Genomic DNA, 12,064 nt, shown 5'->3' on the forward strand with positions numbered 1-12,064 from the left:
TACTAAGTAATTACAATGAAAACAAAAAGACAGCTTTAAACTTCATTGAGTTTATTTAAACAAATGCACACTTTTGCCAATCGTGTTCTGCATTCTTGCTCAATAGTATCAGCCATAAAAAAGTTCAGGTTTATAGGACTTAGTTTACCTATTGAACCATCATTGACTATGGAAATACTTTCTAAGCAATCAAGAGATGGACAACATTCTTTTATCATTTCCCATCTATCTTTCAAGACTGGCAATCTTAAATTTTAAAGAGTACGATACAATGCTAGACAAAGAAAGCAAGATATAAAGACTTCATTCATATGTGATAGTAAAAATCAAGATATGAGTCTTGGATGTAAAAAAAGTATAAATGGATATCTAAAATGTAATCATAGCAAAATATTCATGTATGAGTACTTCTGGATCTGAAAAGACAGAAATCACTTCTTTCTTTAAAGGTTTAATTTGTTAAAAACGTAAGATTAAAAAGACAAAGATAATATTGTTTGAGAAATAAGTAAAGAAAAAAATGGAAAACATGTCTTTGTTGTTCTTCCTCCATTCTAAGTTGCCAACTATCCAACAGAAACCCCTAGGTCATAGTTTATGTTTCTGTTCTCATGAATGCAAGTAGAATGCTGGAGAAAGAAAAAGAAAAACATATGAACCAAATGCTGCAACCACCTTTCAGCTGCCCTGTAATAAAGATATGGTTGGGGGTAAACATTTTTTGACTTAAATTTTAAAATGTGGAAGCCAATTTCTCCATGTGTACACAAATCCAATTCCTATTTTTGGATCACTATTAATTAGGTAGCTTATAAAAATGCTGGAGATATAATTGTCTAGACTGACTTAGGCAGTACATCCGATTGTAAATGTTTAATCTGAAGGTCATTTTCACATTTCTGCCTTCTTCTCTCAGCTTCATTTGGTGCTGGCTTCTGTAGGCTTGAGCTGCTGACTTGCGTGGCAGGCAGCTGGAGGCAAACGTCACTGTCAAGATTCAGTGACGTGCTCCTCCGCCAGAAGGCCCTGTCAGCTACATAAAGAGGGGAGGTTGTCTTTACACTGTCAGGTGACTGCAGACCCTGTTTTTTCAAATATCAGATGTCGGCAGTGTCATCATCAGCTACTCAGAGCTGATTCTGAATCTTTGGGAAATTTTCAGAGTAACTGATTTATGCATCCACTTCGTCAGAGCTTCTTTTGTGGAAAAGAAAGTTGTAATGCATCTCAGTTCTCTGAGTGACCCTGTCTTTGGTGACCCCTGTGCCTATGGTGGCGATGAAGACCTGAAGGAGGGGGATGCTCAGGGTTATCTGGTGCTTCTGGTTTTGGATACTCTGAAAGATGACCGTTCTCAAGATGGTGATGGTGATGGTGATGGTGATGGGGCTGTGGAGCCTCGGTTGTTTTTTCCACAGTAGCCAAAGATACATTTTTACAGAAGTCTTCATATTCCAGTGTCTGGAATAAATTTATAAATCACTTACCAGCAAATTTATAGATTTAGCAGGAATGCGTGAAAAAATGATTTTTAAAGGTAACATATAAGAAATTCAAACACTCACTAAGTGATATGATTTGGTATTTTGAAGGTTTTGAAAAGTTATAAATTCCACTGGATTTTAGCATACAACTAATAAATGGTACATTTTTTGGTTGTTTCTGAATTACTTTTGAGAACTTAATAGTGTTTTATTAAAAACAAACAATTTGATATACGTATTGGTTCCAAAAAACCAATTATTATATTTCATTGATTCTACAATGTATTTTTTTCACATTTTAATATCTTTAAAATTAGAATGCATCCTACTAGTGATAGTTTTATAGTATTGTATCCTACTCTAACTGACAGCAGTTTTTAATAACACATAAATAATGTGTCATATAATTGGTGGCATCTAGGATGCAATGAAATAGAAAAACTCCAATTTGATTTGACATATCAGATAATACGATATATTATTTCTATTTACAGATGTTTGTAAACTTTACACATGTTATGAGAATTGTTTCTACCTTTGTTTCAATATACCTAGGTATATTTACAACTATTAGGCATTTGTGAAAATGCAGAATGCTGAAAAAAAAGTCCCAAAAAATGAGGAATCAATATTGCTAACATTCATTAAGCACTTAGTATAAGTTAGACATTGAGTTAATACTTTATTTGCATTACTTCAGTCTCCTCATCTGTAAAAGCAGTAAAATAACCCTCACGGTATTATTATGAAGATTAAAATGTGAAAAATGACATAACTAGAGTAATTAAACTGTTGAGCTTCTTAACAACTTAAGTGATTCATTAAAATCTGCATGGCTTTCTTTAGAGTTGGGAAAAATATAAAGGAAGCAGAGCTTCCTTTATTTTAGAAATAAAAATTCAAGATTATTTTTAAACCTGAGTTCGAATTTTGCCCACTTGCTCTGTCAAGGAAACACTGGAATTATTTTCCTTCTCAGTTTGAGAGGAAAAGAAGTTTAGTTAATACAAGTTAAAATCAATTCCTTGAGTATCTTTTTTATAAACCACTTGTAAATATAGTGTCTCTCATGACAAGGAATAAATATTCTCATGGTTGTTAAGAGAGAAATATCAGTAATGAGTAAAAAAGTTATTCCATTGTGAAATAAATGCAGTAATTCCAAGTGCACTGTGTAAGGGCTTCACAGAAAAGCTGACAGTTTTTTTTTTTTTTTTTTTTTAAAGCTGACAGTTTTACATTCTTGGTAAATTAAGTAGTTATCTGGGCCCCAATTCCACTTCAGGTAATGCCATGCATAATCTTTGCTATCACTATGCTCTTATATGAGCACATTCAGAATATTGCAATAATGTATTTTATGTTGGCTGAATTCTTTAAGTACTTATATTCATGCAATAGCATTCGGTGGTAATTGAAATACGTAATCTACGTTGATTTTTTTGTTTTCTAAACTTCTTCTAGATAAAAGCAGCAATATGGATCTTGAAAAGACGTTTTAAAGTATATGTTACATAAAAGGAAGCATATGTAGTTATATTAATAAAAATTACTGTTGTAGTTTATTTTTAGTACACCAACAGAAACATTGACTAGCTAATTAGTCATGAAACACTAACTTACTTAAATAGTTCTTAAAAGATTTCCTCTTTTCTCCACGTAAAAATAATTGAGAAAAATACCTTGAGAGAGCAGTTTCCACATTTACTTTCACAGTAAACAGACTTAATGGAGTCTTCTACATATGAGAAAGTTAGGAAGGAATAAGGCAAACCAAGATGATATACAAGGCGGCCACATCTGAAAAAAATAACAAAGTCATTACAATATTTTCTGTATCATGATCATACTCATGCACCATCTGGGATAGGTACTGTAGGTTCAATGGTCTTATAACTAAGACCCTTTCATAACTTCAGTAAATTTCCTTGAATGGGGTCTCAAACAACCTCCCTGGCACTGTATACCAGGTCAGGTCATGACAAGACTATAGTGAGTCTGATTTTGAAATGTGAAATAGATATGTCACAAGAAATAATGTCAAAACTATGCAATCTAGTTATTGTGACTTGGTCAAATACAATTTTGTAATTGACTTGTAAATTCTATCAATGCTCAAACCACTGACATCATAAATTGGGCTCTGCAAATCACACGATCCTTTCATAACTGCTAAAGCAGCACAAATTCCACACAATAAGAAACCACAGCATAACAAAAAGATCCTCAAGTCTTGGCCAGTAGCCCACTGATTTAAAAAAATATCTGATGCAACAAAAATTTCAGTACAGTGAAAGAAATGGAAATACAACGCCTGGCATTTTCAGAAATAGTGGAGTTGAAATGTTCTTCTTACCCCTATTTTACCCTGTATATACAATTTTATATGACTATCAAAGGGTTATACTTTGCAACAGAATAAGAAGTTTGCAATCCTAAAAGAATGACATGTAATATTAAAAATATTTAAAGTAAGACCAAGTAGGTCTTAGGCCTTGGCAGAGTCTGGCTTACCATTCCTGAAGAGCCAAAAAAAAAAACCAGCACCAACTAGAAATGTTGGTGATGTCAAATTTATTTATTTATTTATGTATTTTTTGGCTGCATTGGGTCTTTGTTGCTGAGCGCGGGCTTTCTCTAGTTGCGACCAGTGGGGGCTACTCTTCCTTGTGGTGCTCAGGCTTCTCATTGCGGTGGCTTCTCTTGTTGCAGAGCACAGGCTCTAGGCACGCAGGCTCAGTAGTTGTGGGTCGTGGGCTCTAGAGCGCAGGCTCAGTAGTTGTGGCACACGGGCTTAGTTGCTCCGCGGCACGTGGGATCTTCCCGGACCAGGGCTCGAACCCATGTCCCCTGCACTGGCAGGCAGATTCTTAACCACTGCACCACCAAGGAAGTCCCAGTGATATCAAATAATGTATGCGTTGAGGTTCCTTGAAAATACAAACGTTTTACTCATTCATGGAATGAAAAGCAGATTCATGCCGATTATACCTAAATAATTAACATATTTTATAGTTCAGAAATGCAGGCATGTAAACTTAAAATTTAGTAATTAGATTAGAGATAAGCAAGTGGCCTGCAAAGTATGGTTATTCATCTGCAAAATTTTTAAGTTAGAATTGTATGTGAGGTACAAATTGATTCTTTTTTTAATTTAATCAGAATGCTAATTTACAGGGGAAAAAAGTATAGTCAATTTTCTTTATTTCCCTACTGGAGTGGTGAATTCCCTTGTGTGAAAAGAAGTCATTTCAAAAATACTAAAACCAAACATTTGAACGGGCTCACTTTGAAACTGAGTATTTGGTAATAAAAGCAGATGTGTTATTTTAAATTACTTATTAAATTAAATACAAAGCAGGTATCTTTTAATTGGGGGGGTGGGTGTGTATGCATATATGTATACATGTGTGTACACACCTGTCATATATGAGGAAGTCATCTTTATTTCCATTTAAGAGAGTCCAGACATCTGTTTGGTTTTCTTCTTGTTGGTAAACAGGAATATGTTCTGAAACCTTATTTTTAAGATGCACATAGCTTAATCGAGAAGAGATTCCTTGATGATTAACAACAACATAAGAGATGTTCGAATATCCTTCTTTCTCCAGTTTTACTCGCAGGTCTTCCAATCTAAAATATTTGGAAAAAATACAAAAAAAGGAATAATTTCATTTAATTTTATTTTAGTGACTACTCCCTTTTTCCTCACTCTATTTTCCTAAATGAAACTCTTGTTATTTTTTACTTAACTCATACCTCTTTTTTGCATTGTTTTAGAAGACTAAAACTTTTGTTTTTCTAATTATTTATTGAGCACTTATGCTCAGTTAAAACAATATGCTAAGCGCTTGCACAAACATCAGCTCATTTAGTCCGCAAATTAATGCTGTGAAGGGTATATTTTTAAGCCATCTCGCAGTTACAGAGAATTGTACCCAATAAATATTTGGCAAATAACCCAAAAAATATATATTTATAAATTTGTTAAATGACTCAAGACCTTTGGTGGCAAGTCTAGTGTTCATTCTACTCTAGCAAAGCTCTCGTCTCTGCTTCCTATATTGAAACAACTAATCCATTTCCAACAGTACAATTTAGAACATTTTCATTACACAAGTAGTACATATTTAGTAGGGTACTATAAAATACAGGTACACAAAAAGAAGAAGAAGCTTCCATAGCCCCAGGAAAACAACTGTAAACACCCTCCTAGTCTTCTTTCCTCTAACATATTCTAGGCAAACTTGTATAGTTTTTCAAAAATGCAATTTAATAAAAATATCTTTTCTATTTTTATTTTATTTTATGTATGTATGTATTTAATAGCTATCCCCTTAAGAAATGCTAGACCACAGAAAGACTACCTTACCTAGATGCCTGCAATATGCACAGGTATCAGCTGGCTTGAAGAAGAGCAACCACCGTCACTGAACCATAGGAGTTCAGCATGGGGTCTTGATCCTTTATGCTCCAGGCTGGAGGTTGCTTACAAAAGGAGCTCTGCCCCTGGCTCTCTGTTCCTCCCGTGGGGAGGAGACAAAGAGCCAGGGCCAGCCCCAGGCCTCTCCACATTGCTGGGGCTGTTCTGTAAAAGAGAAAACCTTTCTGTCATCTTCACAGTCATAACAAGGAATTTCTATAAACCCAGCAGGTACAATTCTACTTTGTACAAATATCTAGCCAGTGGATTCTGTCTCCATGTTGTTGGACTCACTACGTTGGGCCTCTTAGCCCCAAATCTCCCTGTAAAGGGGAAAAGATCAGCCAGAGTCAGGGAAGCTGTCAAAGTACCTCTTAACTATCTGGCTTAGCAAGATACTTTAGTAAGCATGCAGTGGAGATCTGCCTGAACAGGCAGCCAAGTACTTCTCTAGTAGAAGATATATGTCTAGGAGAAAATACATGTCCAAGGAAATTTTGAGAATGTGGCCTCTACAACCAAGTAACATTCTGCAAACATGATTTGATTTTTATTTGAGACACACCAAGTTCTGCCTGCTTCTCTCTATCCTCCACCAATCTAAGAAAGGAAAGGGTAAGTAGGGGATTCTCCACAGAAATGAAAAGACAGCACGGAAAGAGAACCCAGGAAGAAAGAAGGTGGCAGTGAGGGCAGTCTACCAACATGAAGAGATTCAGATGTTACTGCCTACCAAAATGTTGCTATCACATCCAAGACAAACACCAACCAATGAAAAAACACCAGACCAGGAAGAAGTACTGCAAATCACTGGCCCCTGTACCATTTAAGATTCACTGGAATCTACACTCGATTAGTCTACTTCTTGGCTACCACTACATTCAGGAAGTTCCTGTGACTAGATAGCACATTCTTGGGTAAAAAAGATGACCCCTCTGAGTAGGAAATACTCAGACAAGAAATGTACAAGTATTAAATACATGACAAGAAATATTCCCAAAACAAGGGCTAGCGCTCTCTGCAGAGAGGTACAAATAAAACACGTGATCTGTAGACAGGTGGTGGAAAAAAGAGCATATTCAGCAGAGATAAGCAGAGAAAGAAAAATCCATACATTTATGCAAACATGATTTAATTTTTATTTAAGACACACTAAGTGAATCAGATAAAGTAATCAGGCTCATTTTGATATAAAAGTCAGAGGGGCTTCTCCGGTGGCGCAGTGGTTGAGAGTCCGCCTGCCGAAGCATGGGACGCGGGTTCGTGCCCCGGTCCGGGAAGATCCCACATGCCGCGGAGCGGCTGGGCCCGTGAGCCATGGCCGCTAAGCCTGCGCGTCCAGAGCCTGTGCCCCGCAACGGGAGACGCCACAACAGTGAAAGGCCCGCGTACCGCAAAAAAAAAAAAAGTCTGAGGGAGAGAGATCAGGACAAAATTCCAGAACTAGGAAGTTGGCACATTTTCAGGCACTGATCTGGGATTAAAAAAGTAAAAGTACTTGGGCAGGGGGGAGGGTGGGCAGCTAACGATAAGTTACCTAGAGTGAGCCCAGGGTTAAGAGGGGAGTAGAAAGGCTAAAATCAGATTGATTTGGGCTCTAATGCACTGGTAGCTATAGAGAGAACTTTTAAAAACCTGCTTATCTTTCACATTATTTGACACCACAAAATTCCTAGCTATATAGAATATCTTGGTAAGAGCCTAACTAAAGGAAGAGAAATAAAGGGGGGGTGTTAAGAGAGGATAAATTAAATAATTTATTAAGGCCATCCCAACTATTCTAATATCTTTAAAATTCCAATACTTAAAAAAAGGAGAGGATATATCTGGACTAAATCTAGGGAATTTCTTTAGGATAGTACTTATACTGATGATACAATTATCCTTCTTATAGCTACCATTTATCGAGCATTTATACAACTATTTGCAGGTAGCACAAAGCACTTTTTTAATATCATGTCAGTTAATCTTTACAACTATGTGACCATTATCTCCTTTTGCAGTTGAGAAAACTATGGCTAAGTGACAGCTTAGGCATCTTGCCCAAGTCCACACAGGTACTAAGTCACAGGGAAACTGGATTCAAACTGGTTCTACTTATTCCAACACATGACCTCTTAGCTACTGCAATATATTGACCGTTTTTAGCTGGGTCACCTTTAGTAACTATAGTAGCCAGGATCTGGGTTTTTTTAATGCCCTAAGATGACAAAGAAAACATCAAAATTATTCAAGGATTTTGTTTCTTACTAGAATGGCTAGATCTTCCCTACTTTCTAGAATATAAATTCAGTAGTTATAGACCCCAGCATAAACTCAGCGCCTGGCGCCCTTACTTTGCATACCATTCCAATTGGCTGGAGAGTGAATACAAATGAAAAGGTTATCTCACCCATTGCTCTCATTTACTTTTTTGATGAAAAAATAACAGAAGCCATTGGCAGAGTGGATTACAGAGTTCACACTTTCAGATTTTCCTCTGTTACTATAATCAATAGGCTGTTCTACTTTGTTTCCTTAAAATCACTTTTTACATAATAAACTTCTGATTAATTACAGCTGTCAGACAACTATATAAAATAATGTAGATAAATAACAAAACTAGATTTACTGGAAGCTGATGCAATAACCGTTAAAATGTAGTTATGAATTTCACTAATCTCACCACTTTCAATCACAAAACCTAGATTCACTGGCCACATACAGAGCTACATTTGTTTAAAATTTCCCATCAAAAGGCAAAACACGCAGAAACTTCTTCCACCCTCTTCCCCTAACCTTCAGACCCGCATCTGAGGGTCCCCCCTCATTCTCCTGAAAGCACCCATCACCACGTAAACTGCGAGGCATTGCGTTTAATCGCAGATCACCCGATTCTGACATGGGTTTTAACTCTTTCAAGGATGATCACTTCCGCACAGTGGACCAAACCTGCTCTCCCTTCCTTTTTTTTTTTTTTTAACCTTGAAACTGCTCACAATATCCCTGGCCATTTCTACAGCACTGTAGAAAGGCCATATCTCAGTCTCTGCTCTTCAAACCCACAGGCTGTTTTGCCCCTAGAGCTCTCACTCTGCATTTCGGCAGGAAATATTTAAGCTTGAATATATAATGTTGCCTATGTAACATCACAACTTTCTGCAGAGGAAAAGAATTCAATTTCTCCAGCCTCCTCTGCCCGCATCTTCATCCTCAGCTGTGCAGAAAGCAGGGCAAAAATCAGCAAGAATTGTTAGTGTCCCCACTGCACTCGGCGTTTAGACTCTTTTGTTCTTTCTTTTGTATTACTTTTCTTTACCCATCTCTTTTCTTCAAATCTATTCTAAGGACAGAAACATTTTATCAAGACTCAAAAATCAAATCATTTACCAAACTGTCAAGGAATCAAGTTTGGAAAAACACGAAGTTTCTACTTACACAAGCCCTTCCGACTAGCTTGCTGCTTCCTTTCTCTCGCTCAGCTGGGGCAGCTCCACAAAGCCACAGCCAGAAACTCGCATATTTATAGTCCCTGTTGTCTACCTCGCCCCTCAGCTATAGTCCAAAGTTCAATGCCCACTCAGGCTGTGACCTGGCTAGCAGAGACAACCTCTGACTGATTATTGCAACCAACTTTTAAAAAGTAGCAAGTGCTGGCATGCACAAAATGGGGGCGGGGGGGAGTTTTTGCAATTACTGATTTATTCCCTATCCTTTTTAGACACCCCAGTAGCTAGGATTTAATGGTACAGTCGGGGGCGGGAGGAAGGGCTAAGGGTAAGAAGGCCTGCAAGTTATGCTCTTTTCCAAACTATAATAGGGAAAAACATTTGCTGAGCCAGCGAGGTAAGCTGTCTTTTTAAAAAAAGAAAAAAAATTTTTTTTCTTTTACTTTGTAGTGGTCAGGTGCTAGCCTAACCCAAACTGTGTGAACTTTGTTAGAAAAGTCACCTGGTGTTTCAAATCTTTCCTGCTGTTACAGACCTACTTAGATTATTTTGCAGTGGTTAAAACCTGAATCTCTGTGGGATCTCACAGGACTTCTGCTCTTTTCTTTTTCATTTAAGGAAAGGAATAAGGAAAGAGACCTCTTCTCTGAGAGATGCCAGGTCTCATTTTTCTCATCACAGAAGTCCCACTCCCAGGAAGACCTAGGTATCCCACAGAAGCTTTTAACAATCTATTGTAAATTCTTTACAAATTTAAGTACCATACAAATAAGTTAGCTGTGATAGTAGCTGAACATGGAAAAGGATATGGAAATTTCAAAATGTACAAATAAAATGGAAAATTCCTACCCTTTCAGAAAGGGATACATTCTCTCCACTAACTGCTACAAATGAGCACACGCATGATAGGTAAGGCAAGCAGCAATTTCAAATGACAGCAGCCCTGGATAGTGATGGTTTTCAAGTAAGCCTCGCTTTCACTACCGATGCATTTTGTCCAAACAAACCCCTATTGATGGCTGTGGGCTGAGTACTGCTGTACAAGGTGCAGAAAGTACAAAGAGGCTCTGATGTTATCTTTCCTGTAAAGAAATTATCCAAGTAGAAACTTGGACTTCCCTGGTGGTCCAGTGGTTAAGATTCCACGCTCCCAATGCAGGGGACACGGGTTCATCCCTGGTTGGGGAACTACGATTCTACATGCCACGTGGCGCTGACAAAAAAAAAAAAGAATCCTTCCACATTTGGCTCCATAAAGTGGGTTGGTTCTAAATTCCTCTGCCACTTAAAGCACTATTGAATAAAGCAGCAACTTTCTTTTAAAAAAAAAAAAAAGGAAAAGCTTGACATTTGAAAGCCAAATTCTATTTACTCACACCAAGCAGTAGGTATTAACCTTTTGGGGTCCCAGATCTCTTTGAGAATCTAGTGAAATGCTTAGTTTTTCTGCAGGAAAAGAAAAATGCATATATACATACTTGTTTTTTAAAAGAACCGTGTGAAAAAAATTTGTATGAAGCAGATAATCCCCCTATAGTTCATTTTCTTCACAAATGTAAATAGTCATGTTGGGTCTGTCTGCAGCAGGAAACTGAGTATTTCACCATCACCACCTTCCTTTACATGTGGCTTAGCAGCTGCCTCCTGTGCCAGAGAATTCCCTGCAAATGTGCAGCTAGCTCCAAAGCAAAGCGCCTGGGAGTGTTTGTGTCTAGGTCAGTTTATAGCTAAAACCCCCAGATGGCAAAAAGAGATGATGGGGAGCTTGCAATGTTTGAAGGGAATCCATGGGTTTCTTTTAATTGAAGTATAGTGGATTTTACAACATTGTGTTAGTTTCAGATATACAGCAAAATGATTCAGATATATATTTTTTAGATTATTTTCCATTATAGGTTATTACAAGGTATTGAATACAGTTCCCAATTTTTAAAAAAATTTTACCTATTTATTTTTTGTCTGCATTGGGTCTTCGTTGCTGCACGCGAGCTTTCTCTAGCTGCGGCGAGCGGGGGCTACTCTTCGTTGCGGTACACGGGCTCTAGGCGCACGGCCTTCAGTAGTTGCAGCATGCGGGCTCAATAGTTGCAGCGAGTGGGCTCAGTAGTTGTGGTGCATTGGCTTAGTTGCTCCCCGGCATGTGGGATCTTCCCGGACAAGGGATCAAACTGGTGTCTCCTGCACTGGCAGGCAGATTCTTCACTGCGCCACCAGGGAGTCCTACAGTTCCCAGTGTTACACAGTAAATCCTTGTTGTTTATTTACTTATGTACAGTTGTTTGTATCTGTTAATCCCATACTCCTAATTTATCCCTCCCCTTCTTTACCCTTTGGTAAACATGTTTGTTTTCTATGTCTGTGAGTCTGTTTCTGTTTTGTATGTAGATTCATTTGTATTATTTTTTATATTCCACATATAAGTGATATCCTATAATATTTGTCTTTCTCTGTCTGACTTACTTCACTTAGTATGACAAATGGCAGTATTTCATTCTTTTTTATAGCCAAGTAATATTCCATTGTAAATATATACCACATCTTCTTAAACCAGTCATCTGTTGATGGACACTTAGGTTGCTTCCATGTCTTGGCTATTATAAATAGTGCTGCTATGAACACTGGGGTGCGTGTATATTTTCAAATTAGTTATATTTTCAATATTTTCAAATTTGCCTTTTCTGGATATATGCCCAGGAGTGGGATTGCTGGATCATATGGTAACTCTATTT

The 12,064-nt window shown here is 37.5% G+C and overlaps 1 protein-coding gene across 1 annotated transcript; it reads right to left on the reverse strand.

Moving 5' to 3' along the window:
- Positions 1 to 34: 34 nt before the first annotated feature.
- On the reverse strand, positions 35 to 9,483 carry SELENOP (selenoprotein P). The gene is given in 7 exon segments (XM_082650224.1): positions 35 to 1,113; positions 1,115 to 1,122; positions 1,125 to 1,461; positions 3,167 to 3,284; positions 4,905 to 5,117; positions 5,857 to 6,072; positions 9,325 to 9,483. Coding segments are annotated over 6 exon segments (1,074 nt in total). The 5' UTR covers positions 6,060 to 6,072; positions 9,325 to 9,483; the 3' UTR covers positions 35 to 918.
- Between the last annotated feature and the right edge of the window lie 2,581 nt (positions 9,484 to 12,064).

The sequence above is a fragment of the Grampus griseus genome (genome assembly GCF_964374135.1).
Source record: "Grampus griseus genome assembly, chromosome: 3".
Lineage (NCBI taxonomy): Eukaryota > Metazoa > Chordata > Mammalia > Artiodactyla > Delphinidae > Grampus > Grampus griseus.